The 15,715-nt window shown below is 36.5% G+C and overlaps 2 protein-coding genes across 3 annotated transcripts in view; both read left to right on the top strand.

The window, feature by feature from the left end:
- Positions 1 to 3,196: 3,196 nt before the first annotated feature.
- LOC121294432 lies at positions 3,197 to 7,217 on the top strand. 2 transcript variants are annotated; one of them, XM_041218115.1, is made up of 7 exons: positions 3,197 to 3,361; positions 4,111 to 4,128; positions 4,892 to 5,308; positions 5,568 to 5,702; positions 5,820 to 5,844; positions 5,948 to 5,982; positions 6,415 to 7,217. In XM_041218115.1, exons 1-7 carry the CDS (start codon positions 3,313 to 3,315, stop codon positions 6,726 to 6,728), a joined length of 993 nt encoding a protein of 330 aa, XP_041074049.1. In that variant the 5' UTR covers positions 3,197 to 3,312; the 3' UTR covers positions 6,729 to 7,217. The 2 variants fall into 2 exon arrangements, with proteins under 2 accessions (XP_041074049.1, XP_041074048.1); XM_041218114.1 differs by having other exon boundaries at positions 3,210 to 3,361; positions 3,796 to 4,128.
- Positions 7,218 to 8,186: 969 nt separating this feature from the next.
- The window catches only part of LOC121294892 (myotubularin-related protein 10-like), a 28,237-nt gene continuing 20,708 nt past the window's right edge, over positions 8,187 to 15,715 (top strand). The window contains exons 1-2 of the mRNA XM_041219061.1: positions 8,187 to 8,495; positions 9,531 to 9,591. Of these exons, the coding sequence (XP_041074995.1) occupies positions 8,439 to 8,495; positions 9,531 to 9,591 (118 nt within the window). The 5' untranslated portion in view covers positions 8,187 to 8,438. The remainder of the gene's footprint in view (positions 8,496 to 9,530; positions 9,592 to 15,715) is intronic.

Raw genomic sequence — 15,715 nt, forward strand, 5'->3', positions numbered from 1 at the left:
TTACCTATTAATCTTTTATATGCAATGATGTAATATGATTTTTTAAATAAGCTTTTCAGCGTTAGCTTATGTTCATCAGCCATCCCACTTTATAATGATTGTTTATAGTTAATTGCTCAATTTTCTTTTTCTTTTGAAGAGGGAAGGATGCATATTAAGCTCTCAAGTACAGTAATTCATAACCAGCATGTATTGGAATTTGGAAAAGTATTTCAAGCGTGGGCTGCTCTTCATTGCTTCACAAGGCAGGTCGCTGTCTTATTGGTTTGTCGTCTTTGTTTATTTTTTAGGCAATCATTGACAGTCTCCTACCACAGGTGTAACGCCAGTATTTCTAGACTGTCTGCAGAAGTGAAGTCTACAGAAGAGAGCATCCAGAACTCCATTGCTCAGTGCAAGCTTTTAAAATATGTAATTATTAAACAATGTAATAAAGTTAACCACTGGAAAATAAGAAGTCTGGATTCTATTACACCAGCAGGAAGGTCTCCAAAACACTTTGATTATTAACCACCCAATAAAAGCAGCACTTTGACTTCTCACAGGCATGTGATAGTTACATTACGAGTCATGGGATGCGACCAGCATGATCACTGCAGAGGCTGCCCTCCTGTGATTGGTTTGAGGTTTATGTGGCCAAGTAGTACATTAATAATGTTAGCTTAATTGAATCTTATTATGTATGTTATAGTGAAGGTAAAAATCAGGTAAATCTTAAGCATTACCAGTAAATGTCGACATTTCCCAAAGCTTGTTGGTAAATGTCCAGAATTATGAAGAAATATATTGCTTTCCGGACATTAACTGAAAGCTTATTGGTAAAGGCCCTTGGTTATTATTGACATTTACCAGTACACATCTGAAGTAAAGCGCTATCATGTTTATTTAGAACATTTACAGCTTTGCCAATATTCACTGTTATTGTAACATATATAATCATATAAGTAGCACCTACTGGAAGCTAAGTAAGTAGCTGTTTTGACATTAAGGTACAAGATACCAATGCCAATGGAAATCTTTTGAGTCAACATATTTTGTTTGATTTTTTTCTCTGATGACAATAATCAATAAAACACTAAAAAAATAACCTCTGAAGATAATACTATAGCTGTAGCGGTGCAGTGGTTTTAATTGGTTCTTCTGCTTCCGTTGTGTTCAGGTTGGAAGGGGTATCAGAAGACTTGAAGGGCCAGTTGGTATCAGTTCAAAACTCTCTGGTAAAGGAACAGGAATGGGCAGTCACAGCATGCCTTATGAAGACTGAGCAACTTTCACTGTCATTAAGGAACAAACGGTAAGGATGCCAGCCAGGAATGGCATTAAATCAGGTTGATCCCAACACTGGATAAAGACTACCTCTTACAGTTGGAATATAAGTCTGTTCATAATACAAAGCATTTCACTATTACAATTTACTAAGCAGGCATTTGTGTAAAGCACAAATTTAGCCACATCACTGAAAATTAAGAGAACAGCATAACGTATGCATTTAATGGAAGTCCGCACACCCTGCTGTTTTATTATTAATGCATTTTCTGTTTTCTTGTACCACCTGGTAACAATTGACAGATATATGCAGGTAATGAGACCTAACCAAAATGCATGAATTATACTGTTAATGTAAGTATATATGTACATGTTCATTATATCTGGAAGACTGGAACTAGCATGCTTTTGTTTGGTAGTTTGTTTGTTAGGAATGTTAGTGCTAACAACTGTATTGTTTGTGTTCCAGGATAAAAATGACAAGATTGTGGAAGAAAGGTGTGGTCAACTCTCCATGAAGCTTCATGAAGGTTGAGGAGGTACAGAAAATGAATTTAGGGTCCCATAGAGTGAAGCACGCAGAGGAAAAGGAAAACGACTGAATCAACAAGATAGAGAAAAAAATATAGAAAGAAATACAGGTCATGAGAGCAGAGACTAACGCTGGTAAGAAAAAAAATAGTATCATAGTACAGTATGTTCATACATTAGAAACGCATTTAGTCATGTTATAGTTTAAACTCCTTCAAATAGTAAATGTATAGTTTTTACTTACAAACCCCTGATCAGCTAGATGAGAGAGAGGAATGGTTTATATGGGTATATCGTATTTATATTTATATAATAATCAGGGATCAGTCCTCTTTCAGAGATAGGAACACAAAATATGGTCATGGTGCTGCACAGATGAAAAGTATTCAGTGCCATAATTGACCATCTTTCTATTCAATTATCTGTTGTTTGTTTAACTGTAATATGGTATGAACTATACTTTACTTTTTTTCCAGCTTATTCAAAATAAAAAGAATCTTTGAAGATTTGTTTACATTTTGAAAGAATATTCAAGCATAAAAGAACCCCTGTTCTTACCACCAGTATCTTACATATGGCTGGGCTTAATTGATCCTCAATCAATCAATTAAGCCCCAGTGTAATTCTGCACAACGTTGTCCCTGCCAAACTTAAATAAAAAAATAACAAAAACACAATCTACATATCAGGGCTCTTTTTCAATATCTTTCACAACATGGTGGAAGCACCCACTTCCTTCCTAATTTCCAGTTTAGGCTCTCTTCAAACAGAGATATGGTACATAAATATCAGAGTTGTCTTTTTTGAAGCAATTGCAAAAGCAATGGCACTTTTTATGATCTGGCCGGAGTCGGGGGGGTGGGGGAAGCATGCAACAAAACCCGAGCACAGATTCTGGGGCGTCCAGCCATGAGTCAATTTCTTTTCTTTAGTTCTGAGCCCACTTTAATGGGAAAAAGAAACCATACCAAGGTCTGCACTGTATAACAAGATTTCTATATAGTTGACCCGTAATATTAATGTATAGTTTATTATATATGCTATAACTACTGCTTGGAACTTACTGTCTAAAAAACAATTCTCACAATGCACAAACAGCATCCCCAAATCATTGTCAGCCATGATACTAGAACAGAGATGGAAAAATTGAAAAACCTGTTCTGTTTCCGCATCGAACAAGCTGAACGTGTCCGAGTCTGTCCGCCTCACGAAATTCTGCCTTCATTATTTTAATTAATGACATGCTTTCAGGTATATTCATTTAAGTGTGTTTATAGAATTATGTTTTCGCTTATGAGTTCTAATGCATTTCTACTGTGGGCTAAGCTGAGATGCAGACATACGCACCATGGCTCAGTAAACCATAGCAACAAATGTACTGTTGCAGCATATTTCTTGTTCTCTCTCAGTTCCTCTTTTAGTATTCATATAATTCACTGGTAATATTACACAGTTATGTGTTGTAAGGTACTCTTGTTCTAGCTGAGAGGAGTTAAAGATAGTTAACCCGACAGTATGGATGCTTTCTACATGATTATATTGTTTCACATTGGTGGTGCACAAGGTAAGTTACTTTTTAATTTTTTAACAAACATTAATATACTTTAATGCCATGAAATATACCAAACTCTGTAACACTCTAAACAATCTGTACTCACAGCATAATATCTAAAGTTGAATGATCTGTTTTTAAACATAACATTTATTCTATGCCAGTTTTGTGGGCTGGCAATATATATATACTTTCACATAAAAACCAATAGGTTACAAACACACCCCATTTTTTTTTTTTAAATCAAAATGACCATACTATATAAGTGCATTACATGGAAAACTACAAAGTGGTGTGTAATTCAATATGTTAACATAAGATTAGTCAGCGGGTTTCCTCTATAGGGTGATGCTAAATGTTTGGCCATAGCTGTATGTGTGTGTATATATCTATCTCATTTAACTGTTGTATTGTTCTGTTTATTTATTTGTATGACATTCTACAAGGAAGCACACACTTATTGATCCTAAACAAAGAAAAGAGTGTTACTTTGACATGTCACCAGAAGAGCAGCCCTCTTTGGTATGTCGATTGTAACCTTGACTTTAAGTTGGATTCTGATGTTAAATGCCAAAAAGATGAAAAGGTGAAATGTGACATCAACTCAAACACTATTACACTTGATGAACTAGAGTGGAACAGTGGAATTTATGCTTGTGGACCCAGTTCAAACCAGGAATCATCTTGCCAAAAGAATACATTATTAAATTCTTTGTTTACTGAATGTAACTGTCAGTCTTTGGATTTTTTCATCTTGGCAGTGAAAGATGAAGATGAGAGTAAGTAGTTTTTAAATTTTCATTTTGTTTGATTGACAGTAATCCTTTCCATAAACCCAGAGCTGCTCTGTGTGAAACCACATTATTTAACTTCAGCAGAAACATTTGAATTGGAGAGGAAGCCTTACAGTGCTATATAAAAAATAAAAAATAAAAAAATATAAAAATTTGTTTTATATTGTTTTATCTAAAAAGTAGCATTTCTTAATAACAATTTCTTAAAAACATGTTATCCTGCTGTAATGCAGAATTATTTCCATGCATTTCTATAGCATTTAGTGATATATTTTAGGTGTGATATTATTTAGGGGGTTAAACACTTGATACATTGGCTAACTTGATACTGACATTCTTGTGATGCTAGGCAATGTTGTAATCATGTGACCTTCAGTAGAGGTCTGGGGAGAGCTGCTGTTTTATATTGGGGTGTGTAAGAGAGGCTGGTTGTTTGCTATTCATCAAATGTATATGATTTCTTAGGATGAAGCTGCTTATAGTAGTGGAATTATTTCTCTATATATGTTTGAACTACAGTACCAGGGAGGGAGAAGAACCAAATGTTATGAAAAGTATAGCTGCTGAAAACGATGCTGCATTCGTGACTCACAGAGAATGCATGTTGTGCCGTCACAATATTAGTGTCTTGTGCCTTGCAACAAAGTGGATAGATGGTGGATACAGGAAATGATATATTACAGTGAATGGATATGAACATTACTTTTCTTTGTAACTTTAATAATGTAATGTTTGATTTTACCTCCAGAAGGGAAGACCATCATTCCAAAAGAAGAAGTATCAGCAGACTCATTAACTAAAATGCCTGGAAACAATGTTACACTACCATGCAAATTCAACATGACACAAAGTTTGTCTTATACAGTGTATTGGATCAAATCAGAGAATGGCAATAAATGTCTCCGTTCTTATTATGTAACTAGTGAACACATCTCAAACAACTCCCATTGCTGTATTGAGGGGAACTTTCCAGAGAGAATGATTTACAAAGTACCACCAAATCCATATTTGAATCCCTATGTACTTGACCTTATTATAACTAACGTTATAGACTCTGATCGGGGGCGGTATGTCTGTATAGTACGTGTGTTTGACTCCAACAAGATCACCTGGAGGGTTATAACCAACATCTCTATTGATATCTCTACCAGCAAAAGTCCAGTCAGTAAGTCAATGAAAATACAATTAATCATGATTAAAGTTTATCGTGCATATATAATATAGTACTAAAGATGTATTTATTTATGTGTTATTTATGAACTCTTCTGCATGTTTCAACTGTCCTGTCCAGTTAACCACAAAACTAGCAATATAACTGGAAAAGAGAAATATCTCAACATCGATAATTTTGTAAGTGGGCAAATAGGGTAATACTTTTCTTATCTCCAGTAATGTTCTATATTTAACGTGCATTACTTTTTTAGGCACCTCAAAACCACAAAATACCTCTCAACCAAAGAATCCATTGCTCCCTTTGTACATTATCGGTGCTGTTGTGCTGGCAGTTCTTGCAGGTGCTATTGCCCTTGCGATGAGAAAGAAGAAAGCAAACACAAAGGGTAAGTACAGGCCTCAAAAAACAACAACATATAAAATGATCATAACAAGTGCATAGCTTTGTTGCATACTGTTGAGTTTGAGCTTCAAAACCTTTTGATATGTTTTTGTTTTCAAAGGTTCTACATCTTTAAGGATGCAAAGGTAATGCATCTTTTTATTCATTGTATATTAATGCACATACTGTATACATTCAGTAAGATACCATAGTACCCCAACCATAATCTCTGATTTCTATCATTTACAGAGACCAACAAGCGGTTGAATTACAAGACACTGATTGTAAGTGTAACGTGTTCTTCATAAACACAATGCGAATAATAATAATAATAATAATAATAATAATAATAAATAATAACAATAATAATAATAGAATAATAATAATAATAATAATAATAAAAACTTGTATAGGTAGTTTATGATTGTTTTCCAGTAGCAGTCAGTAGGAATATTAGCTATCGGTGGTAACAACAGAGCACCACAAAGTTTTGAACATCTGCTATATTGAGATTTATAGATTAATTTATATATTCCTATATGGTGAGATCTGATATCATGAAAGTGTCGTGACTGAACAGCGCATTGGGGTGTATCCCTCTTTCACATACATTTTTACTGTACAGACTAAGCGGAGAGAATACCACCTAGTCCTGTAGCACAGTACTGTAGCTGTGTTTAACACAATAATCCCTAATGCAGCCTCGTGGTTTACAGGTACATCATACCCTGCTGTGGGCAGAAATACTACTGAAGGCGCCAACACTCTAGAGCCTTACTCTGTGGTGAGACTGGCGCCGGGGTCCTGCAGCCAGGAGATGGGAGATGCGATGAAGCCAGAGCGGGCTGAGATCACCGCAGAGGCAGAGCCCTATTCGGTGGTCAGGTTGAACACCGAGTATGAAGGGATAGCTCTTTCGTCAAGCGAGGCCCCCAAACCAACTGAACAGCAGGGCAATGGCAATGCACCAGCTAACCACGAAACCCACATATACGACAAAATTGATGACAATCAAAAGATGTCTAAATGAGTAATGAGGGTACATAGAGTGCATTGCTAAACAAAGCTAGCACTTATAAAATGTTTGCCATAGTCGAATTGTAGTAAAACACAGTAAAAACATTGTGAAAGCATGTAAGTAGGTAAGCAATAGCATACTACAGCATTGTAAAGTACAGATCATTGTATAGAATAATCGTGTGCAAAGCATGTTTACAATGTCCTGTGACGTTGCCTAAAGATGTTCTTTATGTTCAGACTGTTTTCAATTTCCCTTAATTTCAAATGTACCCCTGCCTAACCAGGGAGCCCATTAGGTAAATAGAAGTATGTTATATGATAGATTGAGTTTTAACAGACAGAAACTTTGCTTTTGATAGCTTTGCACTATAGGAAACATTTTAGTTGCAGAATTATGCTGTATATCGGACTATATTGCTTTGTAAGATGAACTTTCATTTGTGTATTGATTTTTAAGTGTAGTTTGTTTGTCCATACATTAATAAACAGCATTTTATGAGTCTGCTAAAAACGTCGTTGTTTTATGAAACCAACAAATATTGACTCAAATTTCATGGCAGGGGAGTAACAGATTTAGCTGCATCTTAAATTAATTGCCATAGCTAAACATTATAATGGATATATTACCGTCATAATTTTAATTGAATCCAGGACTGTGACAGAATTCCCAGGGAGAAAATATCCATAAAATCTAAAACAGTAATTATAGCACGGATGCAAACTCAGGTCTGTTTTGTCTGGGTATATTGATTTTCATCCAGCACATTAAAAAAAAGCATATTCGATCTACACTATTATCAGTGCTATACGGGCTTTTTTTTTTTTTTTTTTTTTTTTTTTTTTTTTTTGGTAGAGTAACATGTTTCAGTGGCCGTGTCAGAATACTGCATTCATTACACGGCACTGCACTTAATTTTTCTATTCCATTGCACAAACACACACTATTCAGTACAGCATAAATGTTCCCTTTAAATTGTCTTAATAAATAATATTGGTTAAACCAGCATATATTGCATAATAACTGCAATACTGTTTATTATTCACTAGGTGGCATCGAATACCCGTGTTTTATTTTTAGTGCAATTCCATATGATGACGGCATACAGATGAGATTTAGTATATACAATGTAATATTTTTAAATTAAAACTATATATTTGGTTTCGACAAAGGAAATACTACGATAAGTGCTGTATTTAATTTCTTTTTTTTCATAATGTTTTCCCTTTTTCTGTGTTATTTTCGAATTTATTAAATTATTGTTTGTTTTTCGTATTATTTTTATCATACAGAATATCCTGTTTTATTATGTAACATATTTGCCCTGCAAAAGAAACAACCATTTATTTTACAAACACTGCAACGACATGAGGAGATGCCAAGCTTGATACAGCAGTCGCATTCCTCTGGTGGTGCTCTAGTATTGAATGAGGTTTGGCTGCACTGCACTGCCGTAGAACACTGGAACGCCCTCTCAGTCACTGTCTAACATGGCTGCTGAGGCAAAAGCGTAGAAACTCGGAAAACATTTGCTCTCCAGCTCTGGGCACTTAGTTCAGGGTGAAGAAGGACGGAAAGAGACACCTTTTAAACTCCACTCGTTGAGGAAACTTAAAGCTTTGCTTTCCCATGCACTACCTGACAAACTTGTGTAGGACCAGGACAGTGTACTGAGGACCACCACACTATTGGAGTCGTTGGGGAATTAGCTTGGCAGGCAAAATGTTTCCCGTAAAGCCTCTGAAACCATCTTTCAAATCCTACCTCCCTTCCCTGCAGGTAAGCATTTACTTTTCATATTGTGTCGTTATTAACTGCATGTTAATTGCGGGTAGCACAGCCACGAACTTCACCTTTTTATACTTCGGTGGTAACTATAAAAGTGCTTAATAGTAGTTACTGTTTGTTATTTCAATATCTTAGAACTTAGTTTTGCTTCATTGGATAACAACTGTTTTTTTTGTTTTTTTATTAGTCTGATTTGGAAACAACAACGTTTTGCAAACAAAACCATGTTGATTATTGAATAATGGATGCATTGGATGGATTGGGGGGGGGGGGGGGGGGGTTAGGGGGGTGTGGGCTGGTTGGACTCATGGGTGGGTGGGTTTGTTGTTTTGGGGGTGGTGTGGCAATTCTTATATGTTTGGATGGGTTGATGGTGAGGTGGTGGTGGTTTTGTGTGGTGTGTACTGGTTTTGGTTTGGTTGTGGTTTGTGGAGGGGTGTTTGTTTTTGGTTTTTTTATTTAATTGGGTGTTTTTTATTTAATTTTTCTAACTGGGGTAACTCATTTAAGCTCTCAATGTAAGACTGCTGTTTTGTTTCCACCACAGTTATTTGTTTTTGAAGTTTCTGTCTGCTGTGTAAATGGCATGTCATTTATACAGACTACATAATATCAACCTTTTAATAATTTACAGCTATGACCTCTTGCAAAAGGAGCTTGTGATCCCTTGGCAGCGTCATTGACTTAGTGACTTTTATTAGTAATAACACTAACACATTGTGCCTCATATGACATAATGTTAATGGTCTTGAGTCCTGAAAGTCTCAACCCCTTACGCCCTCACCAAATGCAATGCTGTTGCCTCTCTGGGGGTAGTCTGTTAGACATGCAGAGCCAATATTTTCCCATCTGCTGGGGAAAATAAACACATTTGAATGTATTTATGCTTTGGAAAAGTTTCACCTAATACCTGTGATGTTTTTCAAGTGGCACATCACCTATACAGGGAGATCATGTTTTGTAGTTTTAATAATAATTCTGCAATAGAATCAAGTCTTGTTATTGATTGTAAAACTCCCCTTACAGACAGAAGTGAAGAAAAGTCCCCAGCCAGCTGTAAGGAAGTTAGAAGCAAAACTACTCCCAGGTGAGCATTGCTTTCGGAGTTAGAGACAGACACCTTCAGCCTTGTAAGTACACTGTACAGTGCATGCCAAAAAAAAAAAACAGGTGGTGGTGGGAAGTCCTATTCCTAAATGGATTGTGTGCTAAACAGTGTTGTAAAAATGCTTTATGTGAACCTCTCCCCGGGTATCTGGTGGCAGATTACCCCTCAAGCCCACTCCTAGAACTCTGCTCAAACAAGTTTTAAATTAGATCAAATGCTTTATTATTTATTTGTCCTGATAAGTTACAGCATTGCTTATTGGGTAACATTTGTGCTGTAAAAACTGGCAAGTGCCTCCAGATTCCTAGATACTGATTTCTGTGAAATAACCCTCAGAATGCAATAAGGCGGCAGACCTTCAGTAAACCCTATTTCCTTTGTTTATATGACTTAACACTTCAATTGCATTATTTTTAGATCGGAGAAGACTGATTCCACAGTCCTGTTATACTTTAGGGTATACTTCTGACAGGTTATGAAAAGCAGGTACAGCAAACCATTCTCACACTGCTTTAGCCGTGAATTGGGCGAGTAGCCCCCTAGCTACAGAACGAGAGCTCAGTAGCCATGGCTATCCAGCCTTGCGGGCCCCCTTTTGAGAACAAGTTTACATAATTGATTAAGGAATGTCAACACACAATAATTCAGAAGATATGACATTGTTCTGGGCAAACTTTTAAACTTTTTTTTTTAAATACACCACAAGAACTCTCAACAGATACTGTTGTATTGTGTGATGACACTGGTTAGCTACAGGACTAAAATGTAATTGTGAGTTAATTGTTTACTAAGGTATGTGCTGATTTTGCTACAATCTATGGCCAGTTTGAACAGTCTTCTAAGACGGTGACACTCAAGGAGTAGCTTGCTTAGTTTAAAAGCCTTGGTGTTCAGTTCTGTTTTAAACATGTGCTTTTTGTAGTCTGTGTTAAATCTTGTCATTATAGTAGTTATCTATTTTGTAAGGATACAGTTAATGTCTGACGTCAGTGTATTGCCTAAGTTTCTTGCTGATATTATGAATGTATTTTGTTGTGTATATATATTACAGTATATCTAGAGTTCCGTTTATCCAATTTAATGTAGGATATACTTTTCATGATACTGTAGCTCTGATTTACACGCGCACACACACACACACACACACACACACACACACACACACACACACACACACACACACACACACACATATATATATTCTTTACTTGCAGTTGATATCACATATCTGCTTAATTCATGATAAGGCCATGTTGAAGGTAAATAGCGTACACAATACTATATTGAGCCATGCATGATCAGTTATTCATTGTTCAATATTTCTCATTTTTGAGGTCCAGGCCATTGTGAAATAAAGATGGAACACTGCAAAACAACAGCAAATACATTAGAAGGTTCCATAGATTACTGTCACTTCCTGGTTAAACAAAGAAACAAAAAAAGATTGAGATTTGAATGTGACTTTCTTTTTTGTTAGGCTGCACACTGTTTCATTCAGTTCCTTTAACAAAGAGTGGTACAGAGAGCATCGCTGATCGAACGCTGCAGCCCTTTGCTACAGGCTGTGTTTATCTCGGCTCTGATCTTTCTTGGCATCTGGTTCTGTCCACTTAGAGCAAAACAGCACTGAGGCTGTGTGAAAACAAAATACATTTGTATTAACAAAATTGAGAACAGTTAGAATTATGTATTCGGTGCAAAGTCGTAAAAAGCTGCTTTAAGACTGTTTAACACAGCAGCAATAACTTTTACTCAGTGCAGTAACGCATCTTCTGTTAAGACTGAAGATCATGGGCTTATCTTGAACACAGCTCTGAACTGATATACAGTACACCTGATGTGAAAACAGAGCTCAAAAGACATTTACAATTGCAGCTGCAGAAATTAGCTTAGTGTTTAACGTACATATAAAAATATAATGTATGCTGTACATTTACAAATGTAACATTAGGACTATATTGTAGGTGCTGCTGCAAGATTTTTAAAATGAAAATAATGATGATACTGTGATAGTCTATAGTGGCGTTTGTGAAGGCTTCTTTCACTTTGTGGAGCAGCTAAGCAAAGAATGGACATTGACAGCATGCAAGTGAATACAGCACAGGCATGCATTAGGCTGAAGGAATGCCGGACTGTACAAATTTTCTAATTTAAAATATCTTCTTTTAAAGACATACTGTACATTTACAAACAGAAATGTGTCAAATTTGATTGCAGAGGTGTACAAACTGTTTCCACAGGTGGCTACTCTTGCTGTGTTTCAACCCACAAAGTCCAGGGCTGAGCTGGCGCTCTAGCTTATCTTGCTGCACCATTATCAGACTGAGTGCTTGTAATTAAAATGCAGAAGGATATACAGGACAATGTCTCATATGCTGAATCTGGGCATTGAGGGCACATTGCTTTTTACAATTTGGTCTCTTAACCATTAAACTTATATGAATGTCCTCAACTTCGAACCTGTTAAGTTTTATTGTATAAAGCTTCAGTATTTGCCAGTGGACTGCTGTACTCCATTTGCTGCGAATACCAGCCAGATGCAAGCAGGCTCAGCTAAGGGGCCAGGGGCCACATTTGGTCCTTGATGCAGTGTTTTAGGTGGATAGATGACTTGTCATGTAAACAACTGTGTGTGAAATAAGGAATGTATTTACAGTATCAATTTCAAGGATGGAAATAAGACTCCTATTGCATAGCAGATTCACCCATTCCAGGTCTTAATACCAGCTTGATTAGCCAGAGTGTTATAAGTACGGTAACAAGTTGAATCAAGTTTTATTAAACCCATAGTAAAACCAGGAATAAAGCAAACTGCTATGCAATGAGTGTATAATTTCCATCCATGAGTTTAGGTTTTGGGTAGTTCTGCAAAATACCTTCTAACATGGTACAAGTTTAGTGCCCTGACTAAATGTGGGCAATATTGGGTCTTGTTTTATATGCTAGTGTGGCAATTCTTGAATCAGACTTCCATTTAAAGTAGTGATTTTTTTTTTTCTTTCCCCTCCCTACAACTAGGAACCCACTGAGCCACCATTAAAGATGTCTTTAAATGACCCAACCTAGAATGTCTGGTAGTTATTTCAATGTTATTTTATTTTTGCACTGTTACGTGGTAAGGAGTAAAACAGATTTTTTTTTTTTTTTTTTTTTTTTTTTTTAATGCTACAGGGAGTAAATACAGGCTGTGTTTTTATTTCAGGCTCCTGTGTGTTTGAGACGGAACAGGTGTCTGTGTTTGTCAGGGTCCCAAATTTCAGTGTGCTCTTTGTGGTTCAAGGGTTTTGAGGCTGCATGTTGTTTATACTTTTTGTTTTGCTCTTGTGTATTGTCTATAAAGAAGCATCCTTGTGAAAGAATGGGCGTATTTTTAAATGTTATTTACTTGATCAAAACCTGTTGAATTACAGATTTGTCCCTCGTTTTCAGTTGTACAAAACTAGGTTGTACTAAACAAAGTCAGATCCCTTTTTTGATCAAAAACTGCTGTTCCTGAACTCCAACTCCCACTGCTTGTAACATCTTCACATCTTTACTGTAACACGGTACTGAAATATAAGCTTAGAATGTGCAGAACAAGAGGAACTAAAACCAGCTTCCTGTAGATTTGTGTGCTTAAGATGTGGGACTGCAAGCTGGTTGCAGTTGATTAAGCACTTTACAGAAAGATAGCCAGATTGACAAACAGCTAGGTTTTGAATATGTTCACTCAATGCTGATATTCAGTTGTGTTTGCCAGGTGGAAAACAGCCATGGAAACAACAGGACTTAAATCGAAATCTCCCTGCTAGGCAAGCTTTAATGTTTTCTTCCTTGTTCTCTGTAAAAATGTTGTTAACAAGCCTTATAGGCAGATGTTTGTTGCATAACCCTAAATGGTAGAAAATCCTGTGTACTTTCATTTGGGTATCTGCTTGTCGTTGAAATGTTTCATGAAGGGCAGGTGAAAACCCAGCTGGGGTATGGTATGCTTTTAAAGCTGCAGGATATTTGCTGCACAAACAGGAAACGCTTCAAAGCTGCCAGGTAAATCAAAGGAATGTGTTGCATTGATCAATGCGTTACTGAAAATGTATCAGTAATCGGAGACATGACTGATCTAAATATAGGGTTTCTCATGGTACCAGTTTGCAAGTAGCCACCCTTGTTCTGATTTGACTTTCAGATACTAGTATACCAGTTCATGCAGGTTTCTTTAGTGTATTGCTGTCTGCAAAATCTTAATCTATTTTAAAGACCTGCTGTAACTGCCCTTTAGATAATTAAAAAAGAGCATGTTGAAAATCTCAATACAGGGGCTTAATACTAGAAAGATTTGCGACTATCTATTTGTTTCCTTAGAAAGATATTCTCCCTTTACCCCTGAGTTGACCCTCACCTGTTACTAAACATGTCAGCAAGCACCTGCTGTAGCGCTGATATTTGAATCGCACATCACTGATCCTCATCCCATGGGTACTAATCCTGCATTGTAGCTGTGCAAGCTAGGAACTCCTCACATGTAAAGTGACAGACTGCTGTGATTCAAACTAATGAACTTCTAATGAAGAGAAACAACAAAAAACACTGTGCAGTGCTACTTTGTGGGTTCTGCTTTATCATGTAATAATAGAATAGTAGTCTGCTGGACTAGAAAACATCTTGCTCTTATTTCCACACAAAAAGGGTGTTGAATAATCTTGGCATGCATAGTCTTTTTTTCATTACGTATGCCTCCATTTATGCATTAGAACCAATTTTAAAGTTGACTATATTAGAGTTAGACAGACACTGCTTTTTTTCCATTTTCCTTTCCTTGGATCCATGTTAGGAGTACATAACACTATTACTAAGGTCTACCAGATAAAATGAGTCAAACGCCCCTAAAAATAGGTGGTTAGTTGTCCTTTTTCTCTCCTTGTTTCGCATTGCTCCTTTACAGTTGGGACCAGCTGAACCCTGGAATTTACAGTATGAGTCAGAACCTGTTTCATATTCCACAACTTAGCAGTCATTTCCCCTGTATGATTATTACTATCCATAGTCATTATTTATTAATTTTTTTAAAGGCGTTCTGCCTACTATAATACAGGTTTAAGATATTTGTTTCTGTAGGAAAGTTTTTTGAAACCTTATGCTGAAAATAAGTTTAGCTGCATTGTATTCAGGTGAGCTTTTGTTTGGTAAGAAAGCTTCAGAGAGAGGAAAGTCGAGAGTCTGCATCCGAAACTGATTTAGGGGAACGTAAAACTAGAAAATCATCAAGATCTGGTTTCTAGTGAAGTGGCGTGCACAGAACGCTGTACAATGGAAGGGATCCTGTTTGTTTAACTGCCTCTTGTAAGACAGATAAGTAGTGAAAGCTGAAGTGACTGTAACATGGCTGGTGTGGGCTTCCCCTCCAGTGTTGACTAAACTCCTTGTTTTCAAGTACTCCTCTGTTACAGATTTGTTTAATGTATTTTATTGTATTGGTTACAGTGTGTAAGCTGTTTAAGTGTGTGCATGCGTTTTAATGTTCCTCAAGAAGACAGTTTCTTGCAGAAAGTCAACCAGCCCACTGGGAATACAGCTGGCATTGTGGTTGCTTGCAGCATTGTTGGGCAGATTCTCAGGAAACACAGACATGGATAGCTGAGGTCAGCATTCGGACCATTGACAGCCATTGACTATTTAAGTGATATATGTAAATTAGATGCTTTGCCTTTGTTTGCAGCAAAAATCACCCTATTGTGTAAGTTAAAGCCAGGAGGAAACTCTTATGCTCTGGTGAAGTTTATGTTACTTTTTTTTGCAAAACAAAAAGCGGAAAAGCAACATACTGTTTAATCAACCTACAGTAACTGCAAGAAAAGGTTATTCTTGAAGGCTGATTTGAAGTTTTGTAACAATTGTTTTCATTTTGATTTAGAAAACAAATGGAGAACTTGGCTTTGGGGCAAAGACTTATTGTAGTTGATCTCCTTAATTTGCTTTAATTGAAAGATTTTAATGAACATTTGGGTTTAAAAAGAGAACAATACAATATGACTTTAGTGAATCAATTAAAAAAAAAAAACAGGGAAACAATATCATTTGAAGTTAGTATGTGGGGTAGGATGAACTGTTACACATTTTGTGATGT

This window comes from Polyodon spathula, chromosome 19 (genome assembly GCF_017654505.1).
Source record: "Polyodon spathula isolate WHYD16114869_AA chromosome 19, ASM1765450v1, whole genome shotgun sequence".
Classification (NCBI taxonomy): Eukaryota; Metazoa; Chordata; class Actinopteri; order Acipenseriformes; family Polyodontidae; genus Polyodon; species Polyodon spathula.

Excerpts from the sequence above, each read along its gene's own strand:
- LOC121294432 (XM_041218114.1), top strand. The coding sequence starts at position 3,313 with ATGGATGCTTTCTACATGATTATATTGTTTCACATTGGTGGTGCACAA. Across the intron at positions 5,703-5,819 it reads GAAGAAAGCAAACACAAAGG|GTTCTACATCTTTAAGGATG; the intron begins GTAAGTACAGGC and ends TTGTTTTCAAAG. Across the intron at positions 5,845-5,947 it reads ACATCTTTAAGGATGCAAAG|AGACCAACAAGCGGTTGAAT; the intron begins GTAATGCATCTT and ends TATCATTTACAG.